This window comes from Vespa mandarinia, chromosome 3 (genome assembly GCF_050613455.1).
Source record: "Vespa mandarinia isolate Hongniang chromosome 3, ASM5061345v1, whole genome shotgun sequence".
Taxonomy (NCBI): Eukaryota; Metazoa; Arthropoda; class Insecta; order Hymenoptera; family Vespidae; genus Vespa; species Vespa mandarinia.
Window position 1 is genome coordinate 4,126,156 of NC_140812.1, and position 23,845 is coordinate 4,150,000.

The 23,845-nt window shown below is 33.8% G+C and overlaps 1 protein-coding gene across 1 annotated transcript in view; it reads right to left on the reverse strand.

Annotated features, from left to right (window-relative positions):
* LOC146873114 (uncharacterized) overlaps positions 1-23,845 on the reverse strand; it is a 323,336-nt gene that overhangs the window by 8,744 nt on the left and 290,747 nt on the right. The window contains exon 8 of the mRNA XM_085655655.1: positions 19,909-19,984. Within this exon, the coding sequence (XP_085511781.1) occupies positions 19,909-19,984 (76 nt within the window). The remainder of the gene's footprint in view (positions 1-19,908; positions 19,985-23,845) is intronic.

Sequence of the window (23,845 nt, forward strand, 5' to 3'; positions counted from 1 at the left end):
ACGGGATGATAGAGAGACGAGGGACGATAGAAGGGATATATAGAAGGACAGACGCCTCTACTGGAGGAAGGTTTTCGCGTTTTCAACCCCTACCTCTACCTTCCACGAACCCTCATAGTAGTCCACGCCACGATACAGCTGCATAACTCCATTGTTGTATCGATTCGTGGCACCGTACGCACGCCAGGAGTTTCTATATCGTCCACTGCCGACGTACAAGAAGGGACACATATGTATACATATGTACATATATATATATATATGTATACATATGTATATATGTATATATATATTTATATATTTGTACGTAGAGGAAGAGAGACACGCGCTAAAGTTCGCTTTAACGAGCTTTCTCAAACTCGATTTTCAACAACGAAGAGGTGATTTTGAGAAAAACGCGTTAAGGATTATGCGATTGTCAGGATTGAGCTAATTCGAGGGTAGAAAAGGGACGATAAGGACTGTTTGCAAAGCTAAGACAAAATGGATTTTCGTTCATTCGATCATTTGAAATTCGAGCTAATGATTAAAAATACTTACCTTTCAATATTTGTGAATAATAGATCGTATTATTTCTTCAATTATTTCGTAAATTTCTTCAAGGTAAAGTCAATTTTAATAATGATTATTGAATGAAAATTTTGTTAATGCGTTACGCTACAGAAAATTGTGTTCGTCAAACGCCAGTTGCTTTTTAACTTCAACGAAAAACTCACGAACATCACAGTTATATCCTCATCCTCTACCACCGTACTCTCTTTAGCCAGCGCTAGTTATAATTCCAATTAATATGCACGCGTCCGTCTGGGCATTCTGCAATTAACGGTCATTCCGTGCCTTCCGCTAATTATCTGTTCTCGTTATGCGTAGGTATAACGTTTCGGCCAGGTCTAATCTTCGAAATAATTTCGTTTAACGAGCTCGTATTCGATCGCGTACTCATAATTCTCTCAGAGAGTAGTAGAGTAAAACAGTGGTACGCAAACTATGGCTCGATTACAAGATTTTCACGAATTTTACATAGTACGATAATGAAATATAAAGATAATATATGTTCCTTATATATCACTCAAAGAATTAAAACAAAATGTGACATGAACGTATTCCTTACAATTTAACGATCGAATGACAGAGAAATTTTTGAAGATTTATGAAAGAGATCTCTATCGAAGAAAAAACGATCAAAAAATAAATAGTTTGCGTATCTTTGAAGTAGGTTAAATAAATAATACGCAGAAAGTCGAGAACGGTCAAGCCGTACGATTAACAACAACTTTTTCATAATTGCGAGTCAAAAATGGATTTCACTAAATATCGCAAGAGAAAAAAGCAGAAAGAAAAAGAGAGAGAGAGGGAGAGAGAGAGAGAGAGAGAGGGAGAGAGAGAGAGAGAGAGGGAGAGAGAGAGAGAGAGAGAGAGTACCAACAACGTTAACGATCCCGTTTGTTGTTATCGGTGGATTTTTAGCGGCACGATGATTGGCGCGCTGTTCTTTCCATGTCTAGCTGTTCATTCTCTTGCTCTCTCTCTCTCTTTCTCTCTCTTCCTCTCTATACCGCGTTTCCTCATTAAAATAATAATTAGCGAAAATATAAACGTGCCGATACGACGATGACGACGACGACGACGACGACGTGCCTGGCAGCCTGCCTGCCTGCCTGCCATGCTAGACTTGGAAAATAATTAAACAGTGAGCTTTGAAAAGCGCGTTGGTTAGTTCAGATGAACGTTAACGAAACGCGTCGTTGTTCCACCGGTGCGTAAAAGTTACTACCGTTATACAGGAAATGCCCTATCTAATAATCCATTTTGTTTACAACAACACGTTCGATCCTGTTTTTTTTTTTCAATATTATTATTATTATTATTATAATTATTATTTTTTCTTCTATTTATCTGCTTGGGGATCGTGGGAACGAAATAGCTTGGGTCACCCTAGTTTATATCTTGAAAATATCATCGTTGTCCTTCATTCTGTATATATATATATATACGTTGAAATAAATGGAGCCACTTTAAAATAATCCTAGAGATCTCTCTCTTGTTCTCTGGTATCTTTCAATCGTACGGAAATACAGACTCTCTTGAGAAGTCATCACTCGAAAAGCAGAAGAGACAAGAGGACGCGTGTGTGACGGAGATTACTCTCCTGCTTTTACTCTTCTCGTTCAAACTCAGTGTGAAAAAGAAAAGAGAGAGAGAGAGAGAGAGAGAGAGAGAAAGGCAGAGAGAGTAAGTGAATAAGCGAGTGAGTGAGTGAGAGTGAGAGGTATATCTCGAAGTCGTAAGACTTAACGACGCGTGGGAGTAAAGTGAGTCTGTTCCTAGATCACTCTGAAGTCACCCTTCAAGAGTGTGCTTTCCTCGAATTTTCATTGTTAAATGATGTGAGACGATAATATTGCGTCGACTATTTTATTATTTAACTTTACCGAAGTCCTTGAGATAAATTCTTTTTTAAGATTATCCATTTCTATCTAAATGATATTATACGTTAGATAAGAAAAAGCATTGTTTTATATAAGAATAGACTTAGTTTTACGTTCCTATCGAATAAACGAGTTTTCGATAAAGCGGAGACTTATTTACAGGAATACCCTATGATCGACGGATAAAATGGCTGACCCTCGGATAAGAATAAGATAAAACACATTTTATGTATTAGTTCCAAAAGGAGTCTTGTTTAAAATGATATAAACATGTGTATGTTAGTCGGTGAAAAAAATAAAAACAGATGTTTTTGAATAATTTGATAAAAGCAAAGTTCAACGATCTTTGTGTCTTATTCGCATGTTTTATCGTTATTCTCATGTTGTAAAAATTGTTTTCTGCTTTTTCTCATTCGATAATAGTGGGTATAAGTGCACCTATACGATATATCCTAAGGTGAAAATGGAGGCTAATATCTGGCAAAAGTTACGGTCTCGGAGAACGTACTTGTCGAGTAAAATAATGACCTCTAAGAAGGAAAAGCAAGAATAAGTTGCTGCTAGGTATGAAATAATACCGCTAATGTATCTTTATAACAGAACGGAATAACGTTTTATTATGAGCCGGGTTTCTTTCATGGTCGGCCGGCATTTTATTTATTCGCATTTCGAGACACGTTGCAATTATGTGCGGTATTATCGAGTTCCCCCTCCCGAGGAATTCTTAAATTTTCAAATCTAAAATTTAAGACGATATGAAGCTACGACGTAACGTGTAATTGAAATTTTAGTTTTTAAAGATTACATCATTGAATTGATTTTTTTATAAAATTAAGAGACGTCCCCGAAAGTTCTTATATTATTTTAATTATTAAATATAATCAAATGTAATATTCTATTTACATACATATATCGATTATTTCATAACGAGATAAAAATCTTGAAAAGGTAACAAAAATAACAAGCCTCGTTGGAAGTCAAAATAGTTTAATATTCGAGGAATGCGTCTAAATGTTTACGTCGAACGTGTTTCGAAAATATCAGCATATGTATTATGTAAATATGTCATTCCATGAAAGATTTTAGATTTGATAAAAAGTTATTCACCATTTACTTTTTCTAAATACTCTTAAGTTTAACTTCGGAATCCTATGGACATTTTGGTACTGTACTGTAGTGTAATTAATTTTTGTTCTAAATTTTCAAGCGCGCAAAGAAAGAGTTACTTTAACAACAAAGAAAAAGAAAAAGGAAGAGACTGGCGTAATACGATGAAGGAAGAATAGAAGAGGACGAAGAAGGAACAGGACAAAAAAAAAAGAAAAAAAGGAAAAAGAAGGCAAAAGTGGAAGGAACATCGTCGAATAGTACGACGAGGAGAAGAGGAAGTTACAAGAGGAAAAGGAGAAAGAGGAGAAAGAAGGAAGGAAAACTGAAAAAGAACTTAATATGGTAGTACGGTAGTTACGTGCTAGTGTTAGTAGTGGTGGTGGTGCCCGCAGCTAACCTGCACACGTTTCTAAAGCGAACTAATTTCCTTTATTTCGTCTGGCATAATTACGTTAACCTGTGACGCTCGTTCGTTACATTCGCGTAGTACTCCGAACAGTTACGAAAAGAAGAAGATAAAGAAGGATAGTTTCTTACTGTATATCTTGTTTTTTTTGCTTTTGTTTCTCCTTTTTTCCCCCCTTTTTTGTTCCTTTACGTAGGTAAAAGTCAAACCAGGAAACGTTAAGAGAGGCGACAATTATTCCACTATAAATACGAGATATATGTATGTGTGTGTGTGTTTGTAAACGATAGATTATTCTAAAGGTTCAATATAAAAATATAAAATAGTAATAATAAGGATATAATAGCAATAATAATTATAATACTATTATAATAATTATAATAGTAATAATAATAGTAATAATAATAATAATCATCATAATAATAATAATAATAATAATCATAATAATAATAATAATAATAATAATAATTATTATTATTATTATAATTATAATAACAATACGATAAGTAATAGGTTGCTTGTGTCCTTTAGCATGGAGAAAACGTTGAACGAAGTTCGAAACACGAAACAGAGAAAAAGAAGGAAAGAGAATCTAAAATCGAGAGTCGAGTCGAATGTCTGCGATGTCGCAAATACCGTCGGGAATGCTCGCCGCGTTATATCGATCGTCTTTCTTTTTCGTTCGTTTCACGTCCGGCAGAATGATAATATTGACTGCAGGAAGTTTACCGCGGCAGACACACGAAAGAGAAAGAGAAAGAGAAAGAGAAAAAGAGAGAGAGAGAGAGAGAGAGAGAAAGAGAGAGAGAGCAGGGGGGGGCAGGGGGAAGTAGTAGTAGTAGGGAGTGAGGGAATAGGACTCCTCGGTATTCCGTATCAGGTTTTGCGAATCTCGTCGTACGTTCTCTCCCCCATATTTCCCTCCAACCCTTATACTCTTCTCTATTCCTTTCCCTCCCCTAACTCCATCCATCCTCTCTTTCTTACTCTACAGCTTTTTCTTAGTACGAGAGGAGAGGTCGCACGCATCGTAACTCGCATAGTACTTTTCTTTCTACGTTCTACATTTCTACACACCAATATATATGTATATATATATATATATATATATATATATATATATATATAAATTTCTATCTCTCTTCACAAAGCGCGTTTCATTTGTTGTCCTCGTTCATCGTAATGTTTTTTCTTTTTGCCTTTATTCTTCTCGTTCATTCCTTCTACTATTTTCCTTCTCTCTTTCTCTCTCTCTCTTTCTCTCTTTCTCTCTTTCTCGTTCTTTCGTCTCTTTTCTTGTTGTTTGTTGTTACTTTTCTTCTCTCTCTTTATCCTTTTTTATTTTTGTTTTCTTGTCTTTTTTCTTTTTTCTTTTCTCTTTTTCTTCCTTTTTTTTTTATTTTTTTTTTTTTTAGAACGAAGACAACGCTGCAAGCCGGAGATGTATAAATTCTTTTTGCAGAGAAGGATTTCAAAGGGCGGAAAAGGTACTATGCGTTCTTTTACCCATGCGAGATATCCCACCTTTTCTTTTTTTTTTTTTTTATTTGGGGAATTCAAAGAAAAATACAATTCAGCGTTTAATTTGCATTTTTAATTAGCTTTTGCCGTCTTTTCGCTTCTTTAATTATACATATGTACATATGTGTATGCGTGTACGTGCGTGTGTGTTAAAGTACATAGGCATACGATCGTTTTCATTATTTCCGAAATAATTTTCATGATTTTTCTTTCGTATCATTAAGTTCTTTATTTTTGCGATTCGTTTGGAATATTAAAGTGAGAAATGGACGAAAGAAAAGGAAAATACGTGAAGAATACGTCGCGTCTTTCGTTGATACTATTTTCAGTTATTTACTTTCTCGGATTTCAGCAAGCCATACTGAAAATATTCTTCCTCGAAGAGAGTTATCCGACGAAAGCTCGAGCTTTGATCTCGGTCGTTAAGTTTCTCGTGAGAAAACGCGTAAGTAAATATTCTGGTAATTCGAAGCGGGTAGGATACAAACAAAATGATGATTTCTACGGAGAAATATTCGGTGGAAGTGAAAAATATTATTTCTGGTAATCTTATTATCATCCTCTCTTCAAAACAAAGAGAGAGAGAGAGAGAGAGAGAGAGAGAGAGAGAGAAATAAGTGACAATGAACGAATATTTCAAGGATATTTTACACATGTATATTAAGATAGATGAAATATATGTTATCTTATTTAATAATGTAAATTATTATCGATACAGGTATTTAGTTTCATTCGCAGGAGATAATATTATTTTTGAAAATCGACGAAGCAATTCGATCGAATTCACGTTACGTTGAAAAGAGAACACACCACTCTCGATGATAAATTTTACAAACGTTTATCAGTCGCGATTAATCGAACGTTCGCCAATTCGTGTTCGTTTTAGAGGCCGTTTACCTCTAGGATTATGGTAGCTCTACTAACCAGTCGACAGTCCGCTAAATTACGGATCCGATGTCTCATGTAGATAAAGTTTTTGCATAAACTCTATTTAACATAGTATCGACTGTAATCGCGAACGGACACGCACGAGTACTCGTGAGGATTAAGGTTTATGGTTGGTGAGCTTTTGCGGATAAAACCGACGCTTACAACAAGCTTTTACAATAACGTAATCTATCGAAGTTTAATGTAAAAGATATGCTATTGGTATGATGTCAACAATCATATGATAGTTTATCGTAGATTTTAAATAACATAACGTTTTGTAATGTAATATCCCGACAAACTTGAAAATAAGCGGGAATTATAAACGCAAAGACGAACTTTAACGACGGTTTATCTGAGATCTCGTTCATTATCTTCTTTCAGTAACGTAATAACGATTCTCGATCGAACGAGGTGAGAATAGATAAGCGACGAGTTTATCGCATATTGACGATATTTCACAATGAGGCCCATGATATACGATGGATTTCTCGTTTATACTCTAAAGTTTAGCCGTTACCATAGGTTACATGGTTTTAGATACTTACGAAAAGAGAGCATGAGGTACAAAATTCATTCGAAGCTCAATCAGAAGCAATGAGAGAGAGAGAGAGAGAGAGTGAGAGAGAAAGAGAGAGAGAGAGAATTCGTGAAGATTTCTCTCTTCTCCATTCATTGGTTTTACTTTGTTTTCATACTTTATAGCTGGACCGTATAACACGTGAATGAGAGAGACGGGGAGAGAAACAGGAAGAGAGAGAGAGAGAGAGAGAGAGAGAGAGAGAGAGAAACGCCATTAGAACTTTTTTACTCGTGTAAATCCTCAACGTGCCGATTTGACTTTCCTCGGAAACATCATTCGAATCTGGAATTAAGATTTATAGAGGAAAAAAAACGCGTATGAGAGAAACTCGAGATATCTCGAAAATTTATTTTCACAAGAGCTATCATATCTCTGGAATATTACTTATCGTTTAATCGTACATACCTATACCCACACATCATATTTCCAGATACGATAATACATTTGCATGCATTCGTTATAAAAGAGATCGACGTAATCACACGCACGAGAGAGCAGAGCTTTTAATACGCAAAACAAATATCGTTAAAATGACTTTTCGTTAATCGATTCCCCGTCGGTAGCAGTTTTCGATTAATCATCTTAATTAATTCCACTAATAGGGAGAGAATCGGAAGGGAACTTTAATTATCGTTTTATAATACCTCTGTGTTATTTTTTATTCGTTTTAAAGATATCATTAATAACAAAATACATACATATGTTAATGTAAGAAGATGAAGATATATATATATATATATATATATATATATATATATATATATATTACATCAAGTAAGAGTTTAATCTTGATAAGTGTCTCAATAGATAGTACGTATGGCCACGAGGTGGTTTCCCAAAAGTGTCATGCGCGGATTGTACAGTAAGTATCAAATTTCGCTGACACCGGGAGATTCGAGATTTAACGCTTGGAGAAATTTGCTGGCTGCCAGATTGGAGCGATGGTGTCTCAAAAGTTTCCTCTCGCGTCTGCTTTAACAAGTAGGTTGCTGCTCGAATGGAGGTCAGGTGTCGGAATCGAGTTCCCGGTGAGATACATAGCTGTGAAGTATCTAAGTGTTGAAGAGCCGCAATAAATCTCAGCCGGTACTAAGACAATATTCCATGCGGTGGAAAAGAGAAAATGAAAGAAAGAAAAGGTGGAAAAGAAGAAGCAAAGAGAGAGAGAGAGAGAGAAAGAGATAAGAGGGGAAAAAAAGAGAAAACGAAGCTGCTCTCGCGAGTCTCGTACAACTTTGAGAATTTGAGTGCGAATAAAAGGGATTACCTTTGCACCGACACTTTGAAACCCGCTGGTTTAAGACGTAGGTTATATGGCGAAGTCTGAACGAATGGTCTATCTATCTCACTCACTCACTCTCTCTCTCTCTCTCTCTCTCTCTTTCTATCTCTCCCCCTTTTCTCTACGGCTTTTACCTTCGCTTCTCACCCTTCTAAGGAGAAGCATCTTATGTAAATTCGACGGTATGCGAGCACTGTCATTCGGACTTTCATGTCTCTTCTTTGTGGAAAGCGACGACCCAGTTTCTCATCTTAACTCTTACCACTAACATCACTACCATCACCAATACGTGTTCTACCTCTGCTGCCTTTTTAGCCAACACCGAGCCGCCCTTAAAAACATTCTACGCGCGACTTTTAGTTAAAACAGAGGCTGGTATCCTTTCAACGGATGATTTAATAACCACTTTGAATAATTTTTCGATCTTATTTGGTTAAATATGAAAGAAGAAATTTTTTCTTCCGCATTTTCTACATCTACGAAAGATTTCGAATTTCTTTAGGATAATTTCAAATCATAAGTATCTACGTAGATTCATATATTCTTTTCATTTTCTATATGCCTATACTCTCGAGTATCGTAGTACATTATATTCGAACTACGCCATCAATTCAATCTTTTTATTTAAGATTGTTAATTATTTTTGATTTTATAATGATTTACGTAAACATAATTAGACATAATACTTGACCGATTTTGACGAACAACATATTTTAAATATGAAGATTTATGCTACAACGTGATTTTTTAGAATTTATGAACAAGATTTTTTTTATTTATTTATTTTTTTCTTTTTTTTTTTTTCTTTTTTTTTTTTTTTTTTGGAGAAAAATCGTTTTAGAAAATGGTGTTTTTCGAGAATAGTACACGTATATAGATAAAGCTTTTTGATTGACGAACTTTTAACTGATATTGATAGTTGAAATAATTTTCTTTTGTATTCCGGTGAATAAACATCGAAATTCTCTCTTTTCAAATGGTTAAGATTAAAAAATTAATACTTCCGGTGATTTTATTATTATTTAAACAATGTAGAATTTAATTAATTAATAATATTAATAATTTAATAATTAATTAAACAATGTACACGGAGTTAAATAAACTAAATAAATGTTTAAACAATAGTGCATTTTTTTTAAACGATACGTAGCACGAGACATGCGTTAAATATAAAATAATTTTTATTTAATATTTCAATACAATTAAATTTTGAACTCGGAGTCGTTACCTTTAATTGAAATCAATAAAAACAAACGTTTGTTCGACTTTGGCTGTTATCGAATCAGTTCTCTTTCGCATTTCGGCGAGTAAACGTTGAAATTTTTCCTTCCTAATATAATTGAGAAATATTTAAATAATATTATATAAAATCGCGAAGTGTCGAATTTTAAATATTTAAATAATATTACATAAAATCGCGAATAAAAAACTCGCCTATAGTTTCTTCATCACCTTTAGACAGGACGCACATCATACAATTATCAACAAAGACATAAAATAAGTATATTTTAATATTAAACATTCCTTTAATAATTTATGCAATTGTTTATTGTAACAATTATATTAATAATTTTGGTTTTGTTTCTCTGTTTTCAGATATCATTGCAATTGTGCACGAAGCAATGAAGTCGAGCTTTTAGTATCGCTAAAATAAAAACCAAAAAGTCGCGAAGTAGAAGTGTTTGCTCGTTCGCGTTTAACGATTTAAACAAGTGAACTTGTATGGACTGCGTGCAATGCAGTCGTTAGAGTCAGTATTTGTTCACAAAGTTTTTACTTTTTTAACAGACTGTATTTCTAAAAGATAGTAGAGTTTCGCGAATTAACTTCAGTGACCGTCCGTTAAAAAATAACTACAGCGTATTAGAGTCAATGGATCACTGAAGAGAATTTCAACTAACTTCGATGGCGACCTATTTCATTTTCAACCATCTACGAATCATCCCATCCTCGATTTCGATATAAATTGCGGACGAGTATTTAGGAGCCATTGCAGAATTTCTTAAGTAGTACGTGAAATTTTAAATATTTCTGATCAATCATGTCGAGGACGAAAGGTCCAAATCGGCACGGTTGATTGGTTGTAATTAATTAATAGAAGAGCATTCAGAGTGACCACTGAGTAACTTTATTTGAAGATTTACTCGTGAATAGTCTTTTTATTTTTTGATTTATTAAATTAGGATCTTCTTGTTTCATATACATTTATAATTATTTGCATTTTAAAAAATATTAATGAATATGCACGAGTTTTAATAAATAACGAGCAAGAAAATATTTGCGATAGATCACAAGCGAAACTGCATAATTTTCTTGTAATAATTATAATAAATATTTCTAAGAAGGAACGTTTAAGGATTTTTTATTATATGTTTAGATAAGATTTAATGAAATATTTAATCAACTTTGTTGATAAAAGAAAAGTTTCATTGAAGTCATTGCTTTTGAAAGAAAAAAAGTCAAATACAGTCATTGTTTTTGGAAGAGAAAAATAGAACAGAGTCATTATTTTTGAAAGAGAATAGTAGAGTAGAGTCATTGCTTTTGAAAGAGAAAAGTCGAGTAGAGTCATTGCTTTTGAAAGGGAATAGACGAGTATAATCGTTGCTAAAAAAACAAAGAGCTTGTAGAATCACAGTTTGTACTGTGAACTTAGAACAAGTTAATCAATTTTTAGCTCAGGATTTTCAGGAATTAACATATTCCGAATAATAATATCCGATTTTCTCAAAAATTTAATCAGTAATTAGTAATTAGTAATCAGTAATCAGTAATCAGTAATCAGTAATCAGTTTCTATCCAAAGAGATAAGATCTTTAATTTCCAGGTGTATTAGGGTGTAGAGTTTCCTTCTATATATTAAAATTTGTAATTAAATTTTGTTATTACATTTTTCGAATAAGAATCAGTTAGATTAGGGTACGAAGCAAAGAAGAGACCTCCATAAATTGTGGCTCAAAAGAGCAATTATTGAGTTATTTTCGAAGGTTCATGAAAACCTTTCGAGAGTGACTTATAGTCATATTTTTATTTTACCATGTTGTCACTCGAAATGCTCTTATGGTGATGTGTGTAGGAGTAGATTTGAAAAACTGAGGTGATATAACATTCTCTGGTTTCACTTTATCACGCGTACGCGAATAGGATTATTTTATATTTTATATATTTGTATTATTAAAGTTGAGTCATAAATTTTTCACTTTTTTCTTTTTTAGAGTTCAATAGAATTCGTAATTTTATTTTACTGAAATCAAATTCTGTATTAAAGTCAAGTATTAAATTGTTAATTCTTTTTTTTTCTAAAGTTCAATTAAATTCATAATTTTATACTTATAAAATCAAATTTTATATTAAAGTCATAACTACGAAATGTATAAGATATGGCAAATGTGAGTACCACTGAAAGTGCATTGAACCAAGATGCACACGAAGCTGAAACGAGCACACAAGATAGTGTGTCAAGGTACCACTTTGCTCCGTCTACGCGAATAGAATTATTTGATATTTTGCATTTTTATTATTAAACTCGAGTCGTATTTTTTCACTTTTTTCTTTTTTTAACGTTAAATTAAATTAAATTCATACTATTATATTTCATAAGTAGTACATTTCATATTTCTATAAAATAAAGTTCTCTTAAAATCATACTAATGAAACGTATAAGATATGGCAATTGTAAGGGTCATTGAAACTGCACTGAATAAAACTGCACATGAAAGTGCAACAAGCAAACTGGGATGTGTGCCAAACTCTTCTTTTGCCACGTGTTACGGGGAAAAAAAATATTTGTTTAGATTAGGATGAAAAATTTTTCACTTTCTTTTTCTCTTTTGAAAATATTTATTTTCTCTTAAAAATAAATTCAAAATTTTATCTTTCATAAGTAATACACACATACACAAACACATATTATATTATTATTAGGGTTATTATATTAGGGTATTTAAAAATCATTAAACGAATGGGAAATGGAAATTGTGATAAACACTGTAACTACGTTGACGGAAGGTGCATTTAAATATATACTATGTTCTTCACTTGTACCACATTACAGGATGATTAAAGATCAAAAATCTTTCATTTTCAATATAATTTTTTCAATATAGATTTCGAAATATATTAGGAGTTATGAATATTTGAAAATTATATTTATAGAAACATAAACTTACTCCTGATAAATTTTACAACAGATTAAGGAAAGGATGATTATAAAATTTATATCAGGTCAATCCAAAAGTTCGTGCGCATTTTGCTACATACATACATGCTACTAACGCGCACGAACTTTTGGACTGACCTAATAGATACAAGAAATAGATCTTACTATTGAATTAAAATCGACTGTGTAGAATAGATATAGGTTTAAATTTTTGTAAGGGAGGATATAAAAGTTTTCTAATGTTATTAAAATAGAATTATCGTCAGCTTGTGGGTCTCTAAACGCAGCACCCTCCATCTGGTGAGACCTGGATTGTAATTATATGCGATGTAGTCGAATCTAATATGATTCCGATTGTACCGAGCAAATGGTTGCATATAATAGTTTAAACAATTATTCTAAATGAATTATTTTAGTTTTTCTTGAGTATGAGCCTTTCGAAGGGGCCTTGGGTGGGTTTTTTTTTCTTCCAAAATCAAGATTGATTTCACTACTCTGGTTTCATTCGGGTGGAACGATCTTCGAAATATCCACCTCTCATTTTCAGTTCCATATTTTTCACGCGAGCGCACCTTCTGGGTTTCTTTTGTTTTCTTTTGCTTCTTCTCTTCTTCTACTTCTCTTTTTTTCTTACTCTTTTCTTCTGTTCCAAGCTAGATTATCGAGAGATAGATCATCGAGGGAATAAACCACAGGAGGGGAGGGATGGTCGGCTAGGTTTCAATATGTCGGCGTGGATTCGATGTATCGTTCACAAGCTCGGTTTGTCATCATGGGATTAGATTTTTACATGGAAGCTTATGGAACCTCTCCGCATTATATGCGAGGGGGGGGGTGGTAGATCTCTTCTCTTTTGTACGCATAGGATAGGATATGAAGAACATCCGCGTGCGTGTTGCCAAGTATAAACGTGAGTATTCGCGGACGCGATTAAGTTCTATCGTGGACTTCGTTTTATTGCACGATATTCGGAAAGCACGTACGATCATGCTTAATAATGGTGATTGAACCTTCCAATGTTGCAACGATTCTGCTATCCGTATAAGCGGGAACTGACTCTCCTTCAGTTAGTATTGGTAAAGTCAATTTTTTTTAATTGGCATGTCAATCCACTATCGCAGATTTTAGAATAGACCGTCAGTCCGTTTTTGGATGTCCTAAAAACAGCAATCTTCACGTAGTGAGACCATGTCGAAATCCTTATCTAGATTATATTTCAGTACATTTCCAATATCTGTTTTTTATTTCTAACAAAAATTAAAGTACTTTGATTTTACAATGGTAATCATATGTCAGTAAATAAATAGTTTAGATAGAATTCTGATAGTAAAATTAGTAAAATTATTATTACTAGAACAATTTCTTAGGGGAATGTATTGAATTTCAGAATTCAAGATATAATAATTTACGCTTGATAATAATATTAAATGCGGTTTAGCTATTTATATAAGTTCAACTAGAAATAAAGTCTATAATATTGTACAATTAAGAAATAGTTTTCGATTAATCTATCTTCAGAGAAATATAATTTGACATATAGTTTTTTCTTGCTTTTGTCAGAACTATTATTATTTTTATTAGGTAGAAAAATTTCTATGACACATTAACTCATTTGTTAGATGTAACCTACATCAACTTATTCAACGATGTAATAAACACATAATGGGAACAGTGTTTTCCTATTGCGCTTGTAGTTCATATTTTGTAGTTCATATATTGTCGCTAAAGTCACATATGTTACGAGCGGAAGATTGTGAACAGCCTTAAAGAAAAGAATTATTCGGTGATTCAACGAAATACGAAAAGAAAATATAAACACGTTTGGTACGATGAGAGAGATACATCCAATAGAATCAATTAGAAAGCAGCATCGAGATTAAGGAGGAACAGAGAAGGAAGAAAAACGATGACGAATCGTAGAGAAGCAGCCGGGAGTATAATTCGAAAAAGATTTCTACGACCATAAATCGTAAGATTCGATAAGATCGGAAATTCTCTTTGGCCCATACGCGGATATTTCTCGTTTCTTTTGCTGAACGCAGCACGAATGAATTCTCTCTCTTTCTTTCTTTCGACACCTGCTAGCATTGGTTGAGAGGAAGGGAATGAGAGAGAAAGAGAGAAAGAGAAAGAGTGAGAGAGAAAGAACATGTGCAGGTACAACACCTGCTCGAAAATATTGCCGATCGTATCGCACCGTGTCACGCGAACCAAAGCAAGATTTTTATTAAACATTAGAGCGACGAGTCCTCCTTTCTTTCATTTTTTCTCTCTTTCTATTTTTTTTTTCAATCTTCTTTTTGCAACGAACACAACAGAGGGTTGAAAAAGTTCGTGCGAAATCGACGAAAAATTAGGATAGTACATTGCCGAGCTAACTTCTCACGTTCTTATCTAACATGCTGGTCAATTACCACTGAAGTGTCCGATAAGGATTCTACAACTAATTATAGGGGTCGAGGAGTCGAAAATTAACGTGAATTGCTCGCTGACGACATACCAAGGGCCGTCTTTTTATGGCTGTCCCTTTTGTTGTATATTTTTCGCTTGCGTGGCGACATCCGTTCAGAAAGAAAGAAAAAGAGATAGAGAGGTACTTAAAGAGTTTCTCTCTATCTCTTTTTCTCTATCTTAACTTGTAGAGTTTCACCCTCCTCAAACGAACTTTCACTTTTCGTCGAACGCTTTCCTTTATTTTCCTCCCCCTTTTTCGCACCAGTCATCTCACCCTCTCTCATTCTCAAAGATCTTTCGACTGATGGCTAATAGGATATAAACAATTTTATCATCTTAATTTCGACGTTGATACGACAAATAATGATTGGAAGACATCATTTTCTGTTTGAAATTAATTATATATATATATATATATATATATATATATATATATATGTATGTATTTTTAAGAATACGAGTATAAATGTTTAATTGTAAGTAATATATTTATATTTATCCTACGATAGTTATATCCTACGATTAATTAACCATCATAAAAACCGGCTTCTATAGGAAACAAAAAAAGAAAAAAAGAAAAAATGCAAGTTCATGAAGGTTCAAATTAAAGTCAAATCTACATAGTCGACTTTCGCAGACGCATTAATTACGTCGCGGAAAGAAAAGTAACGTAGCGCGAACGATCTCTGAAAGAAAGCAGCCGCGAACCGGAAGCTATGAAAGAGAAAGTGCAGAAGAAATAAAGAAAGAGAGAGTAGCTTTTCTCTGTGAAAAGTGTGAGACAGAGAGAGAGAGAGAGAGAGAGAGAGAGAGAGAGAGAGAGAGAGAGAGAGAAAGAAAGAGAGAATGAGAAAAAGAGTTCGGATTCGTTGCGACAGACGGAAAGTTTAACGCGGGCAATGAGAGGAGAAGAAGAAGTTGTAGTAGAAGTAGAAGAAGAAGAAGAAGAAGAAGAAGTAGTAGTAATAGTAGAAGAAGAAGAAGAAGAAAAAGAAGAAAGGGTGATGGGATGGGTGTATGAGGTGAGGCTGAGGGTTGTGCAAATTGAAGCTGGGATTAAGACGTCGGCCGAGATTAAGGTTTCCATGTTGATTCATTTAAATAGTTCTCCTGGCACGGTACGGAAAGACAAAGGCATATTTGCAACGAGAATCGCAGCGTGTTCGACGTAAAGAAAGGAGGAAGGGAATGTTCAGTGGTTGCACGGACTTGGGGGTAACTTTAACCTTCGAAAAAGAAAATTCGAGGTTGTCCGAGACACTAACGGTTTTATCAATTAAAACGTACGTTTTCTTGTATATATATATATATATATATATATATATGTATATATATATATATATATATATATATATATATATATATATATATACATATATATATATAAATAGATCAACATTTTGTATTTTCAATTTATAATATTATTAAATCAAATTTTATAATTAATAAAGTAGTTCGTTTGAATTTATGGAACTGATATAATAACGAATTATCAATTAAGTTTTTCATGATAATGATTGAATAAATTCATTTTATGATTTATTTTTATTTATCATATTATATCTATTATTATTTAATCATTAACATATTATTATTTTATATAATCAATTTCGATTTTTATTTATCTATATAAAAAGAATATATATATATATATTATAAATTGACAGGATAAAGATCTGAATATAAGAGATATGTAACTTAGTAAACGCTAAAGGTCCTAAGAGATATCATTTATCGATGAATCGAAGAAACGACGCAATATGTGCATAGTTGTTTGTTTGTGTGTATCAAGAGCAATTTACAGGTATCGTCATGTAATATGAAAACTGAAAGGAAGAGCTCGTGATACGACGCTTGAAGTCGATTGAGTAAACAGGGAAAATTCCTTCCGAAGGTAAAAAGGGAGAAAGCGTTGAAAAGAGTGCCGGATACAGACAGGCATAGTCGACGAACAAAGAGTACGCGTTAGGAGAATGAAGAAGGAAGAAGAAGAAGAAGAAGAAGAAGAACGGCTATCGTGTTTCGGTAGTGTTAGGCGATAAATCTTTGGTTGAGTCTTATCGTCGTGCACCATAATTCTAACGTCACGGCCATCTTCGTGTAAAACATGACAATGCCGTTCCTGATATTTTCCAAAGAAAGTGCAGCGAGGAGTTTTTTATATCCTGCGCTACGAGTAGTTCGTCCGTAAAGATTTTTAACTTCATGTAAAGTTACTCTTTCATATTTCGTTCCCATCATTTCCTTGTTTCTCTTTCTTGTTTCTTTTTTTTTTCCCCCTTTATTTTTTCTCTGTTTCACCTTTTCCTTTTTTACTTTTAATTTTAATTCCTAGTCTTTTAATGATAGTTCAACACATGAATTATCTCTTTTAGATACTCCATAATTAGGTTGTTTGAAAGTTTCACCGAATTATTTATTTAACTACAAACAAATCTAATCAATATATAAAGGATATACATACGTATCTAATAGTAAATATTAGTAGAAACGAATAAGAGATTTTTATAATATAGAAAATGGAGATGTGTAATTGCGATCCTTTTGCATCATACTTACACATAAATTAACGTAAAAGGTATATATACTTTGTGAAAGGAATGAAGTTCGAATCTCTGGTAAAGTTTAACGAAAATTCGAAGAGTGAAATTCGTGAAAATTTCCTGAATACTACTACCAGGGATTCTCGAGCACGTCGTTGATAGTTGTTTTCGGACGAGGCAGTCGTTAGCAGTCTTAAGAGAAAAAAGGATAATACGAGCAGAATTGGAAGGAATAGAACTAAAGGGAAAAAAGAGAGAAAAGAAAGGATGAGGATGATACGAGAGAAGAGAAATCTCTCTCTCTCTCTCTCTCTTTTTTCTTTCTCCTTCTCTTTCTTTCTCTATCAAGCAACGAGTGTTCTTTTAGCTCCGTTGCCTCAGCAACAGAGTACCTTCCGTCTCGCTGACCCGCTGTTTCCGGTGACACGGATGGTCCTTCCTTTCTACGTCATTCCACCGACAAGAGACTGGAACACGTATCTTAAGAAGTGGACGATGGGACCAACGGGAAGAGGGAGAGAAAGACAGAGAGAGGGAGAGAGAGAGAGAGAGAGAGAGAAAAAAAAAGAAAAAGGAAAGTGGGAGGAGGGGAGAAGAAGAGAGGCAAAGGACGATGCGCCTATTGTCCAGGACTCGATCGGAATAGAATTCAAGAGAAGTAAATCCACCGTTGATCTCTGGGATTCGCTCTCTTGAGCAAGATTCGATCTCAACACGAACGTCGTCCTACCACCATCTTTGCGTGTTCGTTCTATTCGAAAGAAATAGAATTCCTTTTCGTTTTTCTTTCGTTTCTTTTTCTCTTTCTCTTTCTGTCCTTTTCTTTTCTTTTCTTCTTTTTTCTTTTCTTTTTTTTTCTTTTCTTTCTTTTTTTTTTCTATTTCTTTCTTACGTGAAACAGAGTTTAAGTTCAGAGGTCGAGCTCGAAATTATCGGTGAATGCTTTTAAAATGTTGTCGGAGTACGTTTTACATGTGTACTTGTTCGAATAATCTTGTTTCGATGTTTTTCTATTGATGAAATAGAAGAGAATAACGATTTTTGTTAGAATAGAAGAAGATGCTAAACTATTTAAAAGTACGATCCAACACGGTGCGAGGCTTTTCGTGTTTTTTTCTCGTTCTAAAAGTGAAAGAAGGAAAATGTCTTCAAATGTCTATCTGCATATATATATATATATATATATATATATATATTTATCGATATATATATATATATATTTATCGATCATTTCTTTTTTTTTTCTTTCTTTATAACACGGACTTTGTATATTAGAAGTGTATAGATATCAGAAATCAAAAATTTATATACATAAATAATATCCAATTTATTAATTTCTGTGAATGATGTAATATGAAAAAAAAAGGTATTATTTTTTTTTTTTTTTTTTTTTGACATTATTAAAGTTCTCAAGGAAAAAAGAACTTTAAGTAATACTCATTTATGAAAGGTGAATTGGATTGAATTAGATAAGGGTAGAAATTACCTGCATATATGTAGAGAAAGATAAAAAAAGGAGAGGATATCGTTCGTAGCTAAAGTTTCGATGAGAAACTTAAAAATAATACTTTCAGTAAGAGCAGCCCATTCATGTGCCATTAAGCGAAAGGGGATATAATCGGGTAGTAAAATTTCACACCGGGCTACTTAGCGGTGAATAGAAACGCGTTCGAAGAAATGGTAAAGAGATAAAATAAAAGGTCAGACTAATTCGAAATTTCGTTCGCATTACTGACGAGAATCAACTGACATTCTCGCGATGGTAACTCGAAAGAGAAAGGAAAAAAGAGAAAGATGATTAAGGAAAGGAATAGAAATATATATACTCGAAGAAAATACCATTTGACATTCTAAATATTTTATAAGTTCACCTTATTTGAATTATAGCATCTTTAGATGTATATATCTTCTCTGTCTATCTCTCTCTCTTCCTCTCCCTCTCTCTGTTTCTCTCTTTTTCTTTCTCTTTCTCTTTCACTTGCATATTATTTTCATTTTAAGTTCTTTCTATGAAAGTGTACATCATTCACGGTATAATGTTCTCCTTCGTCTACGGACAATTGATTTAATTCGCTTTTTAATCGAACAAAAGAATCGAAGAAATATTACTTCGATTTATTTTCGACTATTTAATCAAACACTTCATCGACTGATAATCAACATTTATTTCATATATCCAATATATAACAAATATTATTGAAAATTTTCTTTTTGAAAGAGATAATTATAGATAAAAGAAATATATAAAAAATGACCGATTAACTAATACACGTTTTTCGTTCAAGAGAAATTACGATAGAAGAAAAAAATTTATAATTGAAAGGAAGAGTACGTGTCTAGTTTTATTTTTCTTTCTCTTTTTTTCTTTTTTTTTTTGTTTTTCGAAGATTATACAGATATTACGGTGACGCATCGAACACGAGAAATGATACGCGTCGAAATTCTGCTTGAGTTTCCATCGGCGGAAATTCGTAGAGAAGGTCGATTAACTCACCTGGTCACGGTTGGCGTGGAAGCTACCCCGGGGGATCGTGCCGGATAACTTCGTGGACTTCCCGACATCAAGTACTCTGCAACATGCACCAAATCGTTCGCCGTTAATACTACGCTACGTAAAGTGAAATTCGTCGTCGATTGAGGGGACGCGTTTGCCTTTCCCTCTGACTTTGCGAACTTCTCTCGGAGTTCTCTCTCTCTCTCTCTCTCCCTCTCTTTCTCTCTCTCTCTCTCTCCCTCTCTTTCTCTCTCTCTCTCTCTCCCTCTCTTTCTCTCTCTCTCTCTCTCTTATTCTGTGTGTATGCGAGAATGTAATTCGAGAAAAAAGTTTAAGCGAAACGTTCTTATAAATTCTAATGTCATTCATGTATAACGATTTTTGTTGGATGGTGTTCCTTTCAAATTAAGTAATATTTCTTTTCTCGATCATAACATTTTATATAAATTATTTTTCACCCTCGTTCAATTAATTTTGCATTAATAATGAGATCGTAAGAATTTCATTTTTTTTTAATCAAACTATTTCGATTTTTATAGCGCTTAAAAATGATATTTAATAGTTCGTAAAAGTTTAAAGAACTTTATAAAAAATTTTGATATCGATCACTGATCCAGATTCATATCTTCTTCGTTTCTAAAATCAGCTCTAAGTAATCCTTCGTTTCTTCGAACTTACAAAGACGACGACTATGACTACCATTACACGGGAAGGTCGACGTAACTATTTGCGTTTCGTTATTCCTCTCTCTCTCTCTCTCTCTTTCCTTCTCTCTCTTTCTCTCTCCCTCTCCCTCTACCTCTTCCCGTGCGTATATGTATGTATAAGCTTGGGTCTACCGGCTCGAAACGTCATGCATATTCTAGCTGATGGGACGTCGCGAACTACCTTCCTTTTATCTGTATAGTTAATGAGATCATGACTAATGTAACCGGCACTGACGTTCCTCTCTCTCTCTCTCTCTCTCTTACTCTCTCTCTCTCACTCTCTTACTCTCTCTCTCTTACTCTCTCTCTTACTCTCTCTCTCTCTTACTCTCTCTCTCTCTTACTTTCTCTCTCTTTCTCTATTTCTATCTCTATATTTCTCTATCTTTCTCTTTTTCTCTATCGACCCCGTAGCTTTCGAAACCGTCTGCTGCCTGCTTTTTTTCCAGCTGAAAAAAGAGGGACAAATTGTCGAAACTTTTCACGAGTAACGACGACGACTTTACTCTCCCCCTACCATCACCTCCCTTTTCCTCCTGTTCTTTGAGAAAGCTAGACGAGAACGTATCGATCAACTTTTGGCCTCGCCTAATATTAAAGAATTTCTTCCTGTCAGATCATATGATCGATGCGATTCCTTCGGAAATACGAGGGATCTCTTCTTTATCCTGCGAAAGAAGCACTTAGAGAGACTATCTCTCTCTTTCTCTCTCTCTCTCTCTATCTATTTCATTCTCTCTCTCTCTCTCTCTCTCTCTATCTATTTCATTCTCTCTCCCTCTCTCTCTCTCTCTATCTATCTATCTATCTATCTAGCTTCTTCATCGTATATGCATATATAAATATATATATATATTGAACAAATTTATGTATCTTTCCATTTGATTGCAAAATTCCTTTTGTTATTAAGAACAAAAATACTACGATCTTGAAAGACGATTAATATTTTTTTCTCTTTCCACTCTTTTCTTTTCGAAAATTCGCTCGCGTCGAGGCGCGACAAAAGAAACGAACATTTTGTTACGAGAACGCGAAATGCTTTTTCCTAGTGTATAATCTCCACTTACAATAGTGTAAGGCTCCCTCTCTGACTGTTGGTGACAGCATAATCTCCCTTTTCCCTATCTCTTTCTTTCTCTCTCTCTCTTTCTCTCTCTCTCTCTCTTTATAGATATACCTATATATACTTCACAGTCTCTTTCAACGCGTAGATTATACGGATAAAACATTAGAATTTCATCAACAAGTTCGGAGAATATCTCTAGGAAAAGCAGACTCGTGCAAAGACTCTTTATAAATTCAAACGAACGATAATAATAACTTCTGTGTTCTCCGTTAAACGAGAGAAAGAGAATAAATTTGAAAGGGGGATTTTAAATCAAGTTGAAAAAATAGAAACTCGGCACGTGACATAGAGAGAGAGAGAGAGAGAGGGAGAGAGAGAGAGAGAGAGAGAGATAGAGATGTTATTCGTTCCGCGAACTTCTCTTCATTCGCCCGTTTCTTTGGTAATTTGTCATTGTCTACAACTTCGAAGATCGTTTCTTCGTTCCTCATACTCTCTTCGAAGATAAAGTATGACTTACTACTGTGCCGTAAAGGATGCAGTATGCTCGTGTTTCGGTCACTTTTTCTTCCCGCAGATTTCAAAAATCTCGTCGATGTCGATTTCTTCGAGAAAGAGAGGAGTGTCTCTTGGATTTTATTCTATTGTATTTTGTCGAATAAATGACGATGAACGATGCGTTCGTATGAGAAAAATAAATTCTCTATCTATCTAAAGTTCGAACGTTAGATAAATACTTTCTTTCTTTGTTTTCTTTTATTTGTTTCTTTTTTTTTTTTTTTTTTTTAGAATTCGACTAGATAAAATATTTAAATATGTATTTGTACGTCTGTGCATGTTGTAATTATTTTTCTTTCATGTAAAAATTTAACCAGAAAATCGACATGAACTGGTTAATCGATCGAAAAAAAATAGAAAACTATGTATTTTTATTATACTTTTTACTTTGATTCATTTCAGTTTGATTCATGATCAGTTTATCATCATTTTCGTTCAATATCAACATTTGATACAATCAGAGTTCTTGTTGACAAGGCGGTAGCCACTGTTTTCGACTACAAAGCGATCGTTTCCGAGAAACACGAAGGGACTGCCGACAGATTCCAACATAGAGTAACAGTGCCATAGTCTTTGTCATTTCAAGCATACAAATTGACAGCTGTCAGACGCAAATGACATGGCGACCGTACTTAAGCTCAGTACACACATTATATATATATATATATATATATATATATATATATATATATATATATATAATATCCTATGGTTACGGTAATTTTCTAGATATGATTTTCTTGAACTTATTTCAATCGATATGTACCGATCAGCGATAATACCAACGTTTTTTTTCTGTTATTTTCTTCTTTTTTAAGAAAAATATCAAGATTGACAACTGTGAAATCTTCTTGAAGCTAATAGAAACATTTCACTTTTTTTCTGTATAAATTTTTAATTTAATTTCCATAATTAAGCTTTCCTAATATATTATAATTATCGGATTTTAATTTTGATAGAATTTTTTTTTTTCTAGATTTCAATCATACAATCTTCGTAACAACAACGAAAAAATATAGTTTTTCTATGATGCAAGTTTTATACGAGAAATTCCAATTACAGAAGCTACTTGCATTTTCTTCACTGACCATAAACTAACGTCTGTCAAATTCGGTTCGATAATGTTTGACACACGCGAATGTAGCGAGCTGTCCTGTCGATAAGCACAGACAGACTGAGAGAAACAAAAAGAGAGAGAAAGAGAGAGAGAGAGAGACAGACAGACAGAGAGAGAGAGAGAGAGAGAGACAGACAGACAGAGAGAGAGAGAGAGAGAAATAGAGAGAGAAAGAAAGAGAAAGAGCTTCTATAGCAAAGAGTCAGAAAAACGAAGACAGACATTTGTTTCGTCTTCGTAGTCATGGTGATAACACGAAGAAGATGCCTACTGGTGATCTACTCGAAAAGAAAGAGGCTTTGGAAAAAAGGCACTCTGAAATTCAGGAGACATTTCTCTTACAGCTACTAACCACAAATATACACACATATATACATACATATATACATACAGATACATTCACTTGCAAAGAAACGAAACGATTCTCTCTCTCTCTCTCTCTCTCTCTCTCTCTCTCTCTCTCTCTCTTTACTTTTTCTTTTTTGCTTT